The sequence below is a fragment of the Myxine glutinosa genome, chromosome 1 (genome assembly GCF_964187855.1).
Source record: "Myxine glutinosa chromosome 1, kmMyxGlut1.1, whole genome shotgun sequence".
In the NCBI taxonomy this organism is placed as follows: domain Eukaryota; kingdom Metazoa; phylum Chordata; class Myxini; order Myxiniformes; family Myxinidae; genus Myxine; species Myxine glutinosa.
The window spans coordinates 27,093,936-27,113,655 of NC_136261.1; the positions used below are offsets into that span (position 1 = coordinate 27,093,936).

A 19,720-nucleotide genomic window follows, 5' to 3' on the forward strand; every position below is an offset into this window, starting at 1 on the left:
GTTTCTCTCATCTCCTCTTCCGGTTCAGGCTGGAGTTCCACAAGGCAGTGTTCTGGGCCCTGTGCTTTTTCTGGTCTTCATCAATGATCTCTCTGACTCTCTTGAAAATCCTCTGTATCTCTTTGCTGATGACTCTACTCTCTGTCGCTCCATTCTTCATCCCTCAGATCGGCAGTCTGCCGCCTCATCACTCTCTGCAGACCTGGACAAAATCACAGACTGGGCAAACAAGTGGAACATGTCTTTCAATCCTGACAAATCTCACACTCTTACGATGTCTCTCCGAAAAGACCGACTGGACAACCCTCCCATCCACTTTCTGAATAATCCTCTCCAAGAAGTTCTGTCACTCAAGCTTTTGGGTCTCACTATCTGCCATGATCTTTCCTGGGAAAACCACATTTCAAATCTGGCCTCCAAAGCCAGTCGCCGACTGGGCATCCTCCGTCGTGCGAAATCCTTCCTTGGTACACCTGAGCTCCTCACCACATACAAGGCTTTCATCCGCAGCTCAATGGAATACTGCTCTCCCCTCTGGGCTGGTGCTCCTGCCTCACACCATCTCGTCTTCACGCTGTTGAAACCAAAGCATTCAGAATCATTGGAATCTCCCGCAATGAAGCTAACTCCAAGGGCCTCTCACTCACTCACCGCAGGCAGGTTTGGTGGTTTTTCCGTCTTCTACCGACTCCTCTCTGGCCTTGCCCCCCCAGCTCTCTCTGGGCTCTGTCCCACAAATATTCCTACAGGTCGCACACGATCTGCCTGCAACCCTCTTATGGTCAAACTGCCAAAATCAAGACTCTCTGCTCACCTTCACTCCTTCATTCCTCTTTTCTCCCACCTCTGGAACAAACTCCCTCACTCTCTTCAATCCCACTCCACCCTCCAGGTCTTTAAAACAGCTGTTCACCACCATCTCTTATCTTCCCCCATCCAAAACCTTGATCTTTTCTACCCCCGCTAATTTCACCCCAATTCCACTTTTTTGAAATACCAACTTCTGTCCTGGAAGTCCTTGTGTTTTATACTTCTCCCTCCCCCCCCCCCCCTTCCCACGCCTCCTCCCCCCAAGCCCTCTCCCTTCCACACATCTCCCTGCTCTCAAATGTTGTGTTTGTGTGCTTCCCCTTCTCTCCCCATCTTGTCTTCCGCTCCCTCTTTTTATATATTTTGTTTGTCTGGTTGATTTGTTTGTGAAGTAAATGTTAGCTCTTTCACGAGCCTCGATTCAGTATACAAAAAAAATAAAAAAATAAAAAAATTGATTGCTATGTTAATTAAGAGGCGTATGTTTTCTGCAAATAATTGTAGAAACAGAAGCACAACCGGGTGTACAAAGAAAATAACACGTGATAGAATTGCATCTCATGCGTAAAAAGGAAAACTCCATAGTACAGTCATGTGTTCATATAGTCCACTGTGATTGCTTGTCCTGCAAGCAATCAGAAAGTGCCACACATGCAGAAGGACTAGAATAGTCGAGGTGGTGATGTCATCTCAGTGTGGTGAATACTATGGCTTCTGTAAAGGAAATATCACATGACAAACACATATTTGTAGAAATCAAAGTCTGAGCTGGTGAAGGCTACTCCATGTGGCAGTTTCAAGCCCAACTTCATGTTTCAGCAGAAGCAGATTGGGACTTAAAGGGATTAAAGAAAAGAGGTGGAAAGCCTGAAAGGAGAGATTTGATGTGGATTAGGAACTTGGCTATAAAGGAGGCCGAATACATACATGGATACAGGGTGTGGCAATGGCAAAGCCACATCATAAACAACAATGGGGAAATAAGGTGCGAGAGGAATGTGTGTGGAACCAATCTCAAATGCTTGAGCAGGAAGGAAGAAGGTGACAAATCTCACATAACTGGGCAGGAAGGAAGAGCAAGGCTGGAAGTAAGGTTTCAGGTTTTAACTTTATCCTCGGCATCTGGCATGTACCGGGCACAGCTGGGAGAGGTTCTGCTACCAAGTACAGAAGCCATCGGAAGATACTGACAGGAATGTGAGCTATCCTGACTTTGAGGAAGTCAAGATTTCAAAGTGACGACTGAAGATGCAATGAAAAAAAGAAATACAGGAAAGGTTCTGTGGATTATGAAGATTTGACAAAATTGTTACATCAATATAATTAAAGGGAGTAATAAGGAACTTTTGCCGCAGGAGGAGGCCATTCGGTCCATCACGCCTGCACCACACCAACACCAGATACTATTCCAGATCCACAAGCAAGCTACCTAACAAGTGCTGCCAATATTCCTGCACCCCGCTATCTGCAATGCATGGAGGTACCTATCTAATTCCAATTTAAACCTATCTACTATTTCTGCTACCACTTCCTCTCCAGGTAGACCATTGCATGCATTATATCTACTCTCTGACTGAATGACCCTTGCCTTATTGTTGTCCGAGCTCTCAACTTCTTTACTCCCAGGCTGTGGCCCAGAGCTCCTGAAATGCTCTTCTGCACTTTTAACTATATATACCCTTCGTTATCTTAAGCATCTCAATAAAATCCCCTCGTAATCACCTCTGTAATGCATAAATTCCTGCCTCCTTAGTGCTCTAATCAATGCAGTTGATCTACTGTTGAACCCTCTCCATGGAAGCTCTATCTATGTCCTTCCTCAGATGTAGTGACCAAAACTGCACAATATTCTAGATGAGGCCTCAATAAATTCCTGTAAAGTGTTAACACTACCTCCTTTGGTTTATTATTTATCCCGCTATGAATACAACCTAAAACCCTGTTAGCTTTACGTACCTCCCAGCCAGACATCCCCAGTTAGGTATGCAACCAACCAATCCGCAACTCCTTACTTTAGCTTATTGTTGTTTCATATGCAGCTTATGGCTGCTGATTGCCTCATTTTCTGGAAGCACTACTGTACCCCCCTGATGCAATGCTCCTTTTACCAGTAAGCCGGTGTTCATTTTGCTGACCTCGGAGAGATGACAGGCTGAATCAACCCACCTGGTGTTATCTCAACGGCATTAAAGATGCTCAAACTCAAGACCCTAAGATCTTGAGCCAGCCACCTTAAGCATTAAGCCAACACCAGGCCACAATTTAACTTACAACCTCCCTGTGAAATGCCTTCTGAACATCTAGATATTCTACATCCACTGCACCTCCATCATCCACCCAATCAGAAACCACTTCATAGAACTACAATCAATTTGTTAAAAAAGACCTCCATTTAGTAAATACATGCTGACTACCTTTAATTATCTTGAAATTACTCAAATGGTTCCTTATCCATCCCTTAACATCTCCAACACTTTCCCTACAACTGAGGTACAACTAACAGATCTATTGTTCCACAATTTTTCTCTGAAACCTTTCTTAAATAATGATGTTATATTTACTACTCTCCAATCATCTGATACATATGCTGACTCGGACGATCTGTTAAAGGTAGCGGTTAACACCACGCTCGTGTGCTCCGTCATCTCCCGTAAAACCCGAGAATGCATATTATGCAGGACTGGAGCTTTGTCATCAGTTATTTTTTTTGTAGCTGTTTCTTCATTTTCTCTACACCTACAGGTGGTGGCCAGTACAGCTTGTAAGCACCGGGCATAGAGTCCATCAGTGTTTGGAATTCTGCAGGAGAGATGCAGTACCATTCTTCCAAGACAAAGTCAATCAACTCACACCTGTTTGATGTCGGTGGAAAACGCTGTCTCAGGCATCGTTACATAATACCCCATAAATGCTCGATTTGGTTCAGATCTGGTGACTGAAGGCCATGACATACGGATAACATCAGTGTCATGCTCATCAAACCATTGGGCGACCACACATGCTCTGTGGATGGGGGCATTGGGAGCTCTCCTCTTTCAGCCATAATGATAGGCAAATAGGCCTGTGCAGCATTTTTATACATGACCTTAAGCATGCTGGGATGGTATTTGCTTAATTAACACATGGGCAACACCTGTGTGTAAGCCGTTGCACAGTGTCACTCATTTACCCAGGTATTTCCTTTTGTTTGTCCACTACCTGCACTTCGATCTCTTCTTAAAGCCCTTGTTCGCGCCCACGATAGTTACTCTCAGCTATTGGAAGGTCGCCAAACTGTTTCTGTGTAAATGTAGAAGCAAAAAACGATTTAATAATCCTGACATCTCACCCTCATCATCCACCAATTCTCTTGTGCTATTTCTCAAGGGGCCCACACTTCTCTTAACCCTCAATGCTGAACCACCATATTGATATTCACGGCAGATTTCAGCACAAATCATACAGAGGTATGCCAACATTTCAACATCTTTGCCTCGTACCAGTTTTCCATTCCTATCACACGATTTACAATTACACAATTCTGGTGTCCTGTCATTATTTTCCAAAACTTTAATGAGAATGCTGCCCCTGTTCTGTCCTGCTCTTCACGAAGTAATAAAGTTTCTCAGCAGAGGTGTATTAATTCCCCAAATACTCCTGCACATAACATATAAAAGCAAACGAATAAGCATAAGAAATACCAAAAGGGCATTTAAAAGTGTGAATGGTAAAACACTACATTCCTTTGAGCTTTAATTAAAAATTCAAGCTGCGGTATTGTCTTTCAGTGGATATGCATCATGTGGTTTGTTCGGCTTGCCCGGCGAGTCTAATTTCCATGGATCAAACAATGTGCAGTATGGTTCTTACTTCATGAGGCGGGCTCCACGGCGGGTACGACAGCGGTTCAGGATCCCTGCAAAGGAACATGGGCCCCGGGTGAGGGGCCCGGGGTATCAATAAGCACCTGCAGATGGCTCACGGCATGGCAAAGAACAAACAGTGCTTTGGTGAGGAAAGTCCGAACGGAATGGGAATAGGATAGAGCTTGCAATTACATATCTGTACCTTTGACGGTTTCAGCCGTTTCATAAAAGTCAACTAATCTCATGGGTGAAAGACCATCTGATCTACCACGTTGGCTTTACATTTGTGAAGCTTTCTCATTCACTATTAAATTAGTTTCTCGTCTGAACTTTTCAAAATAAAATAAGGAGGAGACGACCTACTATTTGATATTTTCCAGATTTTTGATATTTGTCCAAGATGGCCACCACAATACGTCAACAGCAGTGGCACTGTCTGCTGTACTCCGTGTGCATGTACGTACTGAACCGGGACTAGATATATGCAGACTTGCATTACTGACCTGAGCTGTCTTGAAGTAGTCGTTGATAGGCGATCCCTGGTCGAACTCACCATTTTCAAGTTCGTTGAAAATATCCCCCAAAGTCTGGGTTCCATCACTATACGGACACCGTACGTGCGTACCATGGTTTCCAAAGCTTTCTGCCGCTTTCCGGATGCATATACAAATGAAGACTATTTTAAGACCGAGGCCTACTGTATTTCATCAGTAGCTCAATTAAACCTACCGAGAAAGTTCATTCTGGAGATCAATAACATGCGCTATCACTAGAGCTAGCAAGCTAACTTAAATGTACATGCTACGTACATGCATGTACATGTCTCAAAAATTGCATTCGCTGGAGCACGAGGTGTGGCGTGAGAAAGCGTACTTATAGAAGAGATCAATTTCATTTGCGTGAGCGCTAGGCCTACAGGGACAACAAAATAATTCTTGGTATGAGTTCCAGACTCCTGCGACAAAAATAAAAGATTTAAAAATGCGCAAAAAAAATCTTAAATTTGATAGCGGAAAGGAGAAAAGAAAAAAAAGGAAAAAAATCCATCTACGTATGGTCTCCAAAAAGGAAGCAACATGGATGAATGAATCAGTTATGTTTTTATATTTTTAGATCTGGGGAGAAAATAGTGTACGGTATATCAAAAAAAGGAGGCGGCCGTCAAAAAGGAAGTGAGCGGGGATGATAAACTAATAATTTATTTTACTTGGCTATACCAATATACTGCAGACTTATTTTATCTATGCTTACTCTCATTCCACTGCATTCTTTGTTCATTTAAAAGCAGGCCATTTTTATAAGCTAAGGCCTTCCTAATCACAGTTTATGTAAATTATACAAGGAATGCAGAGAAGAAGAAATATGTGCTGGGATGTGCAGTGCCTTCAGAAAATATTCACACACCTTGACTTTTTTCACATTTTACTGTGTTACAACCTGAATTGAAAATGGATAAATTGAGATTTTTTTTCGTCACTGATCTACACATAATACCCCATCCAAAATGTCAAAGCGGCATTTTTTTTTTAATATTTTCACAAAATAATTAAAAATTGAAAGCACTTCTCAAATCTAGGTTTTATGGGAGAAAACCAGACAGAAGCCACTACTGAGAAAAAGGTACATGACAGCATGCCTGAATTGGCAAAAGAATAGGAAAGAATCTGAAAGCATGAGGCAAAATATTATCTGGTCTGATGAGCCGAAAATTGAACCCTTTGATCTGAATGAAAAGCGCAACACCTCTGGCAGAAAATGAGCACAGCTCATCACCTATCTAATGCCATTTCTACCGCAAGACATGGTGGTGGCAGCATCATGCTATGGGGATGCTTTGCAGCGGCACGGACTGGGGGACTTGTAAGGATACAGGGAACAATTAATGGAACCAAATACAGGCAAATCCATGAGGAGAGGCGAGGTGAGATCACGGCGAGGTCACGTCTTTTCGAAGCTGTTCCATGCGTTCACGCTTTCGAAGCTAAGTGATCTTTCACATTTGTGTTTTTGGCGTATCTTTATCTTTCTTTCGGTGTATGTACCTATTGGGGTGACTTTAATAGGTTTCTCGGTGTTGGTTTTTCATACCTGTGTACAGAATCGTCGGTTTTTTTCGTATCGTGTATTCTGAGGCCAAGTGTAGTGCTAGTAGTAGTAGGCTACCGTGTCCTCAGACCTTGGCTTGAGGCTTTTGTTTTTTGTCTCAGCGGTTCTTCGATCGTGCTGCAACTACTGTCGGTCTCTGTTTTTCACGGTCTTTTCACCCATACTCCCTTGTTTTAAAATCTCAAAAATAAAACCAAAATTTTTTTTTCCTTCCCTGTTCTTATCTGCTTGTACGTTCTTATTTGTTCTTTCGTTCTTCGTTCTTTTGCTCTTTCGTTCTTCGTTATTTGTTCTTTCGTTCTTCGACCACGTTGTTCGAGATCACGTGATCAAGTTGTTAATACATGTTTCATCTGTCCCCTGAAGAACTTTATTATTATGTCATATTCTATAACACTTTTTTCTACTTCTATAAAAGGATGCTTTCGACTTGCTCACCAATTCTATTCATTCAAAAAAAAAATTCCATCTCTTACAGTGCATCTTTCATTCATTCCCTAAACTCTCCAGAACTCCACCCATCCTTCAGCGTCCTCAAACGTATTTTTGAATCGAATGTCTCAAGAAACTCATTTTGCAATTTTTTTTTTTTTTTTTTTTTTTGTATACAAGATCGAGGCTCGTGAAAGAGCGAACATTAATCACACAGAAAGACAAACCGACACATAAAACATATAACATCGGGAGCGGTAGACAAGATGGGGAGAGAGGGGGAAGGACACAAACACAACATTTGAGAGCAGGGAGTGATGTAGAACATGGTCATGGTCTCCGAGTCAGAGACATGGAGACATCGAGAGATCTGAGAGAGGGCGAGGGCTTTGGGGGGGGGGGGCATGGGAAGGGGGCGGTGGGAGACGTATAAAACATATGGACACTGCCAGGACTTCCAGGAAAGAAGTTGGAATTTCAAACAAGGTGGATCTGGGGTGAATTAGCGGGGGTAGAAAAGATCAAGGTTTTGGATGGGGGAAGATAAGAGATGGTGGTGAACAGCTGTTTAAAGACCTGGAGGGAGGAGTGGGATTGAAGGGAGTGAGGGAGTTTGTTCCAGAGGCGGGAGAAAAGAGGAATGAAAGAGTGAAGGTGAGCAGAGAGCCGAGATTTCGGCAGTTTAACCATCAGAGGGTTGCTGGCAGATCTTGTGCGACCTGTAGGAATATTTGGGGGACAGAGCACAGAGAGAGCTGGGGGTGCAAGGCCGGAGAGGAGTCGGTAGAAGACAGAAAGACCACCTACCTGCCTGCGGTGAGTGAGTGAAAGGCCCTCAGAGATAGCTTCATCGCGGGAGATTCCAATAATTCTGAAAGCTTTGGTTTCAACAGCGTGAAGCCGAGCTAGGTGTGAGGCAGGAGCACCGGCCCATAGGGGAGAACAGTATTCCATTGAGCTGCGGATGAAAGCCTTGTATGTGGTGAGGAGCTCAGGTGTGCCGAGGAAGGACTTCGCACGACGGAGGATGCCCAGTCGGCGACTGGCTTTGGAGGCCAGCTTGGAAATGTGGTTTTCCCAAGAAAGATCATGGCAGATAGTGAGACCCAAAATCTTGAGCGACAGAACTTCTTGGAGAGGATTGTTGAGAAAGTAGATGGGAGGGTTGTCCAGTCGATCTTTTCGGAGAGACATAGTAAGAGTGTGAGATTTGTCAGGATTGAAAGACATGTTCCACTTGTTTGACCAGTCTGTGATTTTGTCCAGGTCTTCAGAGAGTGAGGAGGCAGCAGACTGCCGATCTGAGGGAAGAGGAATGGAGCGGCAGAGAGTGGAGTCATCAGCAAAGAGATAGAGAGGATTTTCGAGAGAGTCAGAGAGATCATTGATGAAGACCAGAAAAAGCACGGGGCCCAGAACACTGCCTTGGGGAACTCCAGCCTGAACAGGAAGAGGAGATGAGAGAAACCCATTCAGGGCCACACGTTGACTACGACTAGAGAGGAAGTCCGCCAGCCATGCGTGGAGATTTCCATGGATACCAAAGGAGGAGAGTTTGGTGAGCAGAGCGGGGTGCCAGACCGTGTCGAAGGCACGTGATATGTCGAGGGAGACAGCTCTAATTTCCTGTTTGGCATTGAGGACCTCCATCCATTGTTGAGACAGCAGAAGCAGCATGTCCAGAGTAGAGTGACCGGGTCTGAAACCAAATTGATGATCAGAGATCAAGCCATTGGAGAAGAGGAAAGATTTCATATCCGAAGCAATGATGGATTCCATGACTTTGCTGATAATTGGGAGAAGGCTGATTGGTCTGTAGTTGCTAGGATCTGTTTTTGCACCTTTTTTGTGCAAAGCGGTGATGTTGGCTGATTTCCAAGCAGATGGCAGTTGACCTTGAGCAAAAGAGAGGGTGAAGAGAACAGAGAGAGGGTGAGATAGAGCAGCAGAGCAGGATTTTAGGACCCGTGGGCTGATGCCGTCGGGTCCAGTTGCAGAATCAGAGTCGAGGGTTGACAGAAACTTTTCCACCTTGTCAGGAGGAAAGGACACGGAGTCCAGGAGCAGCAGTGTACGACTGGGTATGGTGGGTACAGAGAGGGATGGGTTTGGGACACAAGATTTAGAGGCAAACACAGAGTTGAGGCATTCAGCTTTTTCACGTGCGGAGTCAGCTGTGTAGCCGTTTGAGGTAAGGGAGGGGATGGAGGGGGAACAAACACCAGAAACGGATTTGACCAGACGCCACCAGGATTTGGAAGAGGGAGACAGATAAGAGAGTTCGGTCTTGAGAATGGAGAGATATTGTTTCCTGGCTCTCCTGAGGGTGGACACACACTTGTTTCGGGCTTTGTGAAAGGAAATGAGATTTCCTTCCGTTGGATTTGCTTTCCAGGAGACGAAGGCAAGTTGTTTCTGGGCAACAGCCTCACCACAAGATTCCGTGTACCATGGACGGGAGGAAGGGTATGACAACTGAAGACGAGATGGGATAAATCTGTGCATGAGAGAGAGCAATTTACTTTGGAAGAATTCCCAGGATGAGTTGATGTCAGAGGTGGTAGAGATGGGAGACCAGTCCAGATGATTGATGGCTGCTTGAAGACCGTGCCAGTTGGCCTGAGTGAAATGCCAGACTCGTCGACGCTGAGCAGGCTCCCTGAGGATGGTCAGAGAGATGTCCACTTTAACAAGGACATGATCAGATGATCCGATCGGAGCAGAAGAAGAGCAGCAGACATTTTCAGGGAAGTTAGTCATAACCAAGTCCAGAAGAGAAGATGTTCCGTTGACTGAGATCCGGGTCGGGAAATTGACAGATTGTGTCAGTCCCAGTGAGTCGCAGAAGTCCTTTGCTGAAGAGCCATGGCTGGTGAGAGAGGTACCCACACCCAGCCAACTGGCATGGTGACAATTGAAATCACCACATATGAGGAAGAGAGAGTTGGGATGAGTAGATAGAAGTTGGTCCATATCATCAGACAGCGAGATGTAGATGGAGTCATCACTGTTTGGTGGACGGTACAACACACATATGAACAAGAGGTGGGAGCGAAGGCGAAGCCGTAGCCAGAGGTATTCCTGGGGGTGAGGTGGAGAGAGTGCAGTGCAGGGCGAGTGAGGAAGAGAGTTTTTGATAAAGATAGCAACCCCGCCTCCAGGACGAGGCTCAGGTCTATCATACCGGAGGAGGGAGTAGCCCGGGAGAGATACTATGGAATCAGAGACATCATAAAGGAGGAAAGTTTCTGTTAAGCAGATCACGTCTGGTTTGACAGAAGCAACCTGTATGGAGAGATCAGTTAAGTTTGAACGAAGGCCCCGGATGTTTGAGGTCCATACCGTTTATGAAGAGGAAGGGGGAGCATCAGATACAGAACAGGGGGGAGGAGGGGTAGGGTAAGATGTGGAAGAGGGGGAAGAGATAGGGAGAGCTGTTGAAGGTGTGTCAGAGATTTCAGAATAGCTCGGAGAAAGGGAAGGATGGGGCGGACAAAAGGTTTGATGGTGATTGGGTGAGCCACAATGAGGTGTTATTTGAGGAGGGGGAAGAGCGAGGCAGAAGGTTGGGGGAGATGGAGGTGAGAGTTTGAAGGGGGAAGAAGCGGGGAGGACGCTTTGAGGAGGGGGAGTGAGAGGGGGGAAATTGAGAAGCAATGAGGGTGGGGAGATTTGAAGGGGAGGGGTGAGGGGGGAGTTTGGGAGGGAAGGGACAAGGGGAGGGATTTGAAAGGGATGGGATATGGGGGAGATTTGGAGGGGAGGGGTGAGGCAGGAGTCTAGGAGGGGAGGGGCGAGGGGGCGTCTTGGCGGGGAGGGGTGAGGGGGTAGTTTAGGAGGGAGGGGGCAAGGGGGGAGATTTGAAAGGGATGGGTGATGGGGAAGATTTGGAGGGGAGGGGTGATGGGGAAGATTTGGAGGGGAGGGGTTATGGGGAAGATTTGGAGGGGAGGGGTGAGATTGGATTTTTGAAAGTGTACGATTTATGGGAAACGAACATTTATTGCAAAATGAGTTTCTTGTGACCTTCGAGTTAAAAATACGTTTAAGGACGCTGGATGGAGGATGGAGTGCAGGAGAGTTTAGGGAATGTAGAAAAAAGGCACTATAGGAGATGGATATTTTTTTTGGGATGAATTGATTTGGTGAGCAAGTCGAAAGCAGCCTTTTAAAGAAGAAGAAGAAAAAGGTGTTATAAAATATGACGGAATACATAACTTGAGGGGAAAGTGTAAACATTGAAGGTTAATGAGTGAAAACTATCTGGGGAAATGGGGGAGAAACACGTGGTCGAAGAACGAACGAACGAATAAGAATGAATAAACGAATGAGAACAGAGAAGGAAATGTTTTTTTTTTTTTTTTTTTTTTTTTGAGTTGAGATTTACACAAGGAAGTAGGCTATGGGTGAAAAGCCTGGGAATACAGAGAACGAAAGTTATTGGATCACAAACGACGGACCGCTGAGAGAAAAACAAAGCCTCAAGGTTGTACAGTGCACACTGTACAAGGCCTCAAGACACGACACGGCAAACAGACGATCAATTTATGAAAGATAAACACCGAGAAACAACCAAAGTTGCACACAATAACTTCACACACCGAAAGATAAATACAGTTTCGACAAAATACAATTGTGAACAGACTTAACTTCGAAAAACGTGGAGACCGTGTGGAGCTTCGAAAATCCCTCCCACCGTCTCCGAGATCTCGCGAGATCTCCGTCATTTCCCATAAATAAATGCAATAAATGCAATAAATAAATAAATGCAAATTTTCCGCAATAAATGTTCATTTCCCATAAATCGTACACTTTTCAAAATCCAATCTCACCCCTCCCCTCCAAATCTTCCCCATCACCCATCTCTGTCAAATCTTCCCCCTTGCCCCTCCCCCCCAAATCTTCCCAAACACCCATCCCTTTCAAATCTCCCCCCCTGCCCCTTCCCTCCTATACTCCCCCCACACCCCTCCCCTCCGAGACTCTCCCTCACTCCTCCCCTCCTAGACTCCCCACTCACCCCTCCTCCTCAAAGCGTCCTCCCCGCTTCTTCCCCCTTCCAACTTTCACCTTCATCTTCCTCAACCTTCTGCCTCACTCTTCCCCCTCCTCAAATAACACCTCACTGCGCCTCACCCAAACACCATCAAACCTTTTGTCCGCCCCATTCTTCCCTTTCTCCAAGCTATTCTGTAATCTCTGACACACCTGCAACAGCTCTCCCTACCTCTTCCTCCTCTTCCACATCCTGCCCTAGTGCTCCCCCCCCCTGTTCTGTATCCGATGCTCCCCCTTCCTCTTCCTTAACAGTATGGACCTCAAACATCCGGGGCCTTCGCTCAAACTTAACTGATCTCTCCATACAGGTTGCTTCTGACAAACCAGACGTGATCTGCTCAACAGAAACCTTCCTCCTTCATGATGTCTCTGATTCCTTGATATCTCTCCCAGGTTACTCCCTCCTCCGGTATGATAGACCTGAGCCTCGTTCTGGAGGTGGGGTTGCTATCTTTATAAAAAACTCTCTTCCTCACTCGCCCTGCACTGCCCTCTCTCCACCTCAATCCCAGGAATACCTTTGGCTACGGCTTCCCCTTCGCTCCCACCTTTTGTTCATATGCGTGTTGTACCGTCCACCAAACAGCGATGACTCCATCTACATCTCGCTGTCTGATAATATGGACCAACTTCTATCTACCCATCCCAACTCTCTCTTCCTCATATGTGGTGATTTCAACTGTCACCATGCCAGTTGGCTGGGGGTGGGTACCTCTCTCACCAGCCATGGCTCTTCAGCAAAGGACTTCTGTAACTCACTGGGACTGACACAATCTGTCAATTTCCCAACCCGGATCTCAGTCAACTGAGAATCTTCTCTTCTGGACTTGGTTATGACTAACTTCCCTGAAAATGTCTGCTGCTCTTCTTCTGCTCCAATCGGCTCTTCTGATCATGTGCTTGTTAAAGTGGACATCTCTCTGACCATTTTCAGAGAGCCTCCTCAGCGTCGACGAGTCTGGCATTTCACTCAGGCCAACTGGCACCGTCTTCAAGCAGCCATCAATCATCTGGACTGGTCTCCCATCTCTACTGCCTCTGACATCAACTCATCCTGGGAATTCTTCCAAAGTAAATTGCTCTCTCTCATGCACAGTTTTATCCCTTCTCGTCTTCAGTTGTCATACCCTTCCTCCCGTCCATGGTACACGGAATCTTGTGGTGAGGCTATTGCCCAGAAACAACTTGCTTTCGTCTCCTGGAAAGCAAATCCAACGGAAGGAAATCTTATTTCCTTTCACAAAGCCCGAAACAAGTGTGTTTCCACCCTCAGGAGAGCCAGGAAACAATATCTCTCCGTCCTCAGGACCGAACTCTCTTATCTGTCTCCCTCTTCCAAATCCTGGTGGCGTCTGGTAAAATCTGTTTCTGGTGTTTGTTCCCCCTCCATCCCCTCCCTCACCTTAAATGGCCACACGACTGACTCCGCACGTGAAAAAGCCGAATGCCTCAACTCTGTGTTTGCCTCTAAATCTTGTGTCCCAAACCCATCCCTCTCTGTACCCACCGTACCCAGTCGTAGCCAGCTGCTCCTGGACTCTGTGTCCTTTCCTCCTGACAAGGTGGAAAAGTGTCTGTCAACCCTCGACTCTGATTCTGCAACTGGACCTGACGGCATCAGCCCACGGGTCCTAAAATCATGTTCTTCCGCTCTTTCACTCCCTCTCTCTGTTCTCTTCACCCTCTCTTTTGCTCAAGGTCATCTTCCATCTGCTTGGAAATCTGCCAACATCACCGCTTTGCACAAAAAAGGTGCAAAAACAGATCGCAGCAACTACAGACCAATCAGCCTTCTCCCAATTATCAGCAAGGTCATGGAATCCATCATTGCTTCAGATATGAAATCTTTCCTCTTCTCCAATGGCTTGATCTCTGATCATCAATTTGGTTTCAGACCTGGACACTCCACTCTGGACATGCTGCTTCTGCTTTCTCAACAATGGATGGAGGTCCTCAATGCCAAACAGGAAATTAGAGCAGTCTCCCTTGACATATCACGTGCCTTCGATACAGTCTGGCACCCCGCTCTGCTCACCAAACTCTCCTCTTTTGGTATCCATGGAAATCTCCACGCATGGCTGGCGGACTTCCTCTCTAGTCGTAGTCAACGTGTGGCCCTGAATGGGTTTCTCTCATCTCCTCTTCCTGTTCAGGCTGGAGTTCCCCAAGGCAGTGTTCTGGGCCCTGTGCTTTTTCTGGTCTTCATCAATGATCTCTCTGACTCTCTTGAAAATCCTTTCTATCTCTTTGCTGACGACTCTACTCTCTGTCGCTCCATTCTTCATCCCTCAGATCGGCAGTCTGCAGCTTCCTCACTCTCTGCAGACCTTGACAAAATCACAGACTGGGCAAACAAGTGGAACATGTCTTTCAATCCTGACAAATCTCACACTCTTACGATGTCTCTCCGAAAAGACCGACTGGACAACCCTCCCATCCACTTTCTGAATAATCCTCTCCAAGAAGTTCTGTCACTCAAGCTTTTGGGTCTCACTATCTGCCATGATCTTTCCTGGAAAAACCACATTTCAAATCTGGCCTCCAAAGCCAGTCGCCGACTGGGCATCCTCCGTCGTGCGAAGTCCTTCCTTGGCACACCTGAGCTCCTCACCACATACAAGGCTTTCATCCGCAGCTCAATGGAATACTGCTCTCCCCTCTGGGCTGGTGCTCCTGCCTCACACCTAGCTCGCCTTCGCGCTGTTGAAACCAAAGCATTCAGAATCATTGGAATCTCCCGCGATGAAGCTAACTCAAAGGGCCTCTCACTCACTCACCACAGGCAGGTTGGTGGTCTTTCCGTCTTCTACCGACTCCTCTCTGGCCTTGCCCCCCCAGCTCTCTCTGGGCTCTGTCCCGCAAATATTCCTACAGGTCGCACAAGATCTGCCTGCAACCCTCTTTTGGTTAAACTGCCAAAATCAAGACTCTCTGCTCACCTTCACTCCTTCATTCCTCTTTTCTCCCACCTCTGGAACAAACTCCCTCACTCTCTTCAATCCCACTCCACCCTCCAAGTCTTTAAAACAGCTGTTCACCACCATCTCTTATCTTCCCCCATCCAAAACCTTGATCTTTTCTACCACCGCTAATTTCACCCCAATTCCCCTTTTTGAAATACCAACTTCTGTCCTGGAAGTCCTTGGTGTCCTTGTGCTTTATACTTCTCCCTCCCCCCCCCCCCCCCTTCCCATGCCTACTCCCCCCGGGCCCTCTCCCTTCCACACATCTCCCTGCTCTCGGATGTTGTGTTTGTGTGCTTCCCCGTTTCTCCCCATCTTGTCTTCCGCTCCCTCTTTTTGTGTATTTTGTTTGTCTGGTCGATTTGTTTGTGAAGTAAATGTTAGCTCTTTCACGAGCCTCGATTCAGTATACAAAAAAAAAAGAAAAAAAAAAAGAACCTGCTTCAGAGTGCAAAATACCTTTGACTGCAGCAAAGATTTACATTCCAACAGAACAATGACCACAAGCATACAGCCAAAGCAACACTGGAATGGCTTCAGAACAAGAACGCGAAAGTCCTTTGGTGGCCCAACCAAAGCCCAGACTTGAATCCCATTCAGAATCTGTGGAAAGACTTGAAGATTGCTGTTCAATGACGCAATCGTGAGCACGCTGAAATTTGGGCACAATAGTGAGCACGTGCTTTGGCATGGTATTTCTAATTTTTAATTGATAAATCACTTAATTATTATCGATTTATTAAGTACTTATTTATTTTTGCTCTCATATGGGTAATATCACATGCACCTTTTGAGCTAGGAAGCTGATATTTGGACATGAGAATGACCAAGTGACTTCGCTGTAAAGGGTATTTTTTATTTATTTATCAATAAATGAATTTTTTATTTTATTATGTAATTAATAAATTTTCAAAAAGTTACAGATTCAGATGAAATAGTGGTGGTTTAGGTATGCTATTAGCCAATTGATTACGGAATTAATTATTTTACGATTATTATTTATTTTAATTATTAATTACTTATTTATTTTTGCTCTCATCTTTTTTTTTTTTTTTTTTGTATACAGGATCGAGGCTCGTGAAAGAGCTAACATTTATCACACAAAAAATCAGACACACAAAACATATAATAAGGGTAGTGGTAGACAAGATGGGGAGAGAAGCGGCACCACACAAACACAACATTTGAGAGCAGGGACATCGGGAGATCTGTGGGGTGGGGGGGGGGGGGGGGGGTTGGGGAGAGGAGGCGTGGGAAGGGGGGGGGAGAAGTATAAAACACAAGGACACTGCAAGGACTTCCAGGAGGGAAGTTGGTATTTCAAAAAAGTGAATCTGGGGTGAAATTAGCAGGGGTAGAAAAGATCAAGGTTTTTTTGGATGGGGGAAGATAAGAGATGGTGGTCAACAGCTGTTTTAAAGACCTGGAGGGAGAAGTGGGATTGAAGAGAGTGAGGGAGCTTGTTCCAGAGGCAGGAGAAAAGAGGAATGAAGGAGTGAAGGTGAGCAGAGAGTCTTGATTTTGGCAGTTTAACCATAAGAGGGTTGCTGGCAGATCTTGTGCGACCTGTAGGAATATTTGGGGGACAGAGCACAGAGAGAGCTGGGTGGAGCAAAGCTGGAGAGGAGTCGGTAGAAGACAGAAAGACCACCAACCTGCATGCGAGGAGTAAGTGAAAAGCCCTCGGAGTTAGCTTCATCGTGGGAGATTCCAATGATGCTGAAAGCTTTGGTTTCAACAGCGTGAAGCCGAGCTAGGTGTGAGGCAGGAGCACCGGCCCAGAGGGGAGAGCAGTATTCCATTGAGCTGCGGATGAAAGCCTTGTATGTGGTGAGGAGCTCAGGTGTGCCAGGAAGGACTTTGCACGACGGAGGATGCCCAGTCGGCGACTGGCTTTGGAGGCTAGATTTGAAATATGGTTTTCCCAGGAAAGATCATGGCACATAGTGAGACCCAAAAGCTTGAGTTTTTTTTTTTTTTTTTTTTTTTTTCTATTCTGAATCGAGGCTCGTGAAAGAGCTGACAACCGCGAGGGAAAGACAAAGACAGTACATGGGGACCGCGAGGGAAAGACAGTACATGGGGACCGCGAGGGAAAGACAAAAACAGCACATGGGGACCGCGAGGGAAAGACAAAGACAGCACATAGGGACCGCGAGGGAAAGACGTGACAGAACGTGACAGAAAGTGACAGAACTTCTTGGAGAGGATTATTCAGAAAGTAGATGGGAGGGTTGTCCAGTCGGACCTTTCGGAGAGACATAGTAAGAGTGTGAGATTTGTCAGGATTGAAAGACATGTTGCACTTGTTTGACCAGTTTGTGATTTTGTCCAGGTCTGCAGAGAGTGAGGAGGCTGCAGACTGCCGATCTGAGCGATGAGAAATGGAGCGGCAGAGATCTAGGCAATATATCAGTCACCTTTTGAGCTAGGAAGCTGATATTTGGACATGAAAGTGGCCAAGTGATTTCGCTATAAAGCATATTTTTGATTTCTAGATTAATCAATCAATTGATGACTTATTAAATTTTTCGATTAATTACTTAATTTTCAAAAAGTTACAGATTCAGATGAAATTGTGGTGGTTTAGGAATGCCATGAGCCAAATGATTAAGAAATTAATTCTTTTACGATTATTATTTATTTATTTTAATTACACAATTTATCAATCAATTGTTGCACACGTCTCCCTCCCAATTCCGTCTCCATGTGCTGCACTGTGGCATCGCCGGGCGCAAAAGGCACCCCAGCCATGTCGTGTGCTGGAGGATTATGTTTCTTTCTTTTTTTTTGTATTCAAGATCGAAGCTCATGTAAGAGCTAACATTTATTACAAAAAAAACAAACGGACACATGAAACATATAATAAAGGGAACGGGCGACAAGATGGGGAGAGAGTGGGAAGCACACAAGTACAACATTTGAGAACAGGGACATCGGGAGATCTGTGGGAGGGACAGGGCTTGGGGGGGGAGGAGGCATGGGAAGGTTTTTTTGGGGGGGGGGGGTGAGGGGGGGGATGAATTGGAGAGGTATAAAACACATGGACACTGCTAGGACTTCCAGGAAAGAAGTCAGTATTTCAAAAAAGTGGATCTGGGGTGAATTAACGGGGGTAGAAAAGATCAAGGTTTTGGATATGGGAAGATAAGAGATGGTGGTGAACAATGTTATTTATTTATTTTGCATGGGGGCCGTGTACTTTGAATGTAGCTCTACTTGTCATAGTTATTAATACTTATAAAATCGAAGATTCGCAAGTATAGTATATTGTTTGATCTGGTCTGTTCTGCCTGTCCGTATGTCAATTAGTGACAGGTCACAATTCGACACCGATATTCACAAAATTGAATCACCTGGTAGAGAGAGCTAAGAAATAGCTCGAAGCCTATTGTTTTGGAGGTCAAAAGGTCAAAACGGTCAAGGTCTCAAAAAATATTCAATTTTTGTCTGACTTTAAATTTGAACCAAATTTGAATGTTGGGTCACTGAATTGGCTCACCAATTAAAAGTTAGAAGTATATTGTTTTTAAGATCCAAAAGGAAACGTCGCAGCAACTGATTTTGCAAGTTCCGATCTATGACTGCTTGTTTTATTATTCATGCTCTATTCAAAGCGTCGGTGCTGCTGTTGCAGTTTCTTGGCTAGGGTTACAATCCTAGACAGGTGGCTACTCCTATGCAGGATTCTCGGCTGAGGGGCAGGAATTTGGAATTTAACCAAGGTGTCAGGAATAGCTTGTCGACTCAAACACTAGGATGACAGTTTATAGCTGGGCCGAGATTCAAACACAGGCTAGACACGTCAGAAGTGAGGGAGCATACCTCTAATCTATCCTTCCAGCCAATGCAAAAATACCAGGACGAGAGCATATATCTGGTTTGATATTCAAACCTGGACTAGACACCAGAGGCGAGTGTGCATACCTCTATAGTCCATCCTGCCAGCACAACAATTTCCATACCATAACAAAAAAAGGAGAAAACATTATTAGTGATGCACATGTGTTGCCTGGTGTTGGCTTAGCGGTTAGGGTGCGGCTTGGGATTATAGGGATCCTGGGTTCGAATCCTGGTCGATCGCTGAATTAATGCCAGGGGGGTTGACTCAGCCTGTCATCCATCCGAGGTCGGCAAATTGAGTACCAGTTCACTGATAATTCCCTGTGTGTCGCAAGAGGCGACTAACAGGGTTGGCGTGCAGGAAGGGCATCTGGCCGTAAAACATTGCTTCAAGAAGGGGACCACGGTGCCCGAAAAAGGCCAACCCTGCTCGGCAGGGAAAAATGGCCTCTAAAGGTGGTTCTTCTTCTTCTTCTTCACATGCATTTCCATTGCTTATTTTATCATCAATTTGCAATACAAGGATGGAGACAAAGTAAGGACAATGGTACTGCACCATAAAGACTGAAGCCTTCCTTGCCACCACCACGGCCAATCTTGAATACCGAGGGGTGCAGCTCATACTTGAATATCTGCAAAGAACTACATACAACCATTGAGAGA

General features: G+C 45.5%; 1 protein-coding gene across 1 annotated transcript in view; it reads right to left on the reverse strand.

Annotated features, from left to right (window-relative positions):
* MSH5 (mutS homolog 5) overlaps positions 1-19,720 on the reverse strand; it is a 247,417-nt gene that overhangs the window by 173,927 nt on the left and 53,770 nt on the right. The window contains exons 4-5 of the mRNA XM_078786777.1: positions 19,614-19,699; positions 4,660-4,705 (exon numbers count right to left, since the gene is read on the reverse strand). Of these exons, the coding sequence (XP_078642903.1) occupies positions 4,660-4,705; positions 19,614-19,699 (132 nt within the window). The remainder of the gene's footprint in view (positions 1-4,659; positions 4,706-19,613; positions 19,700-19,720) is intronic.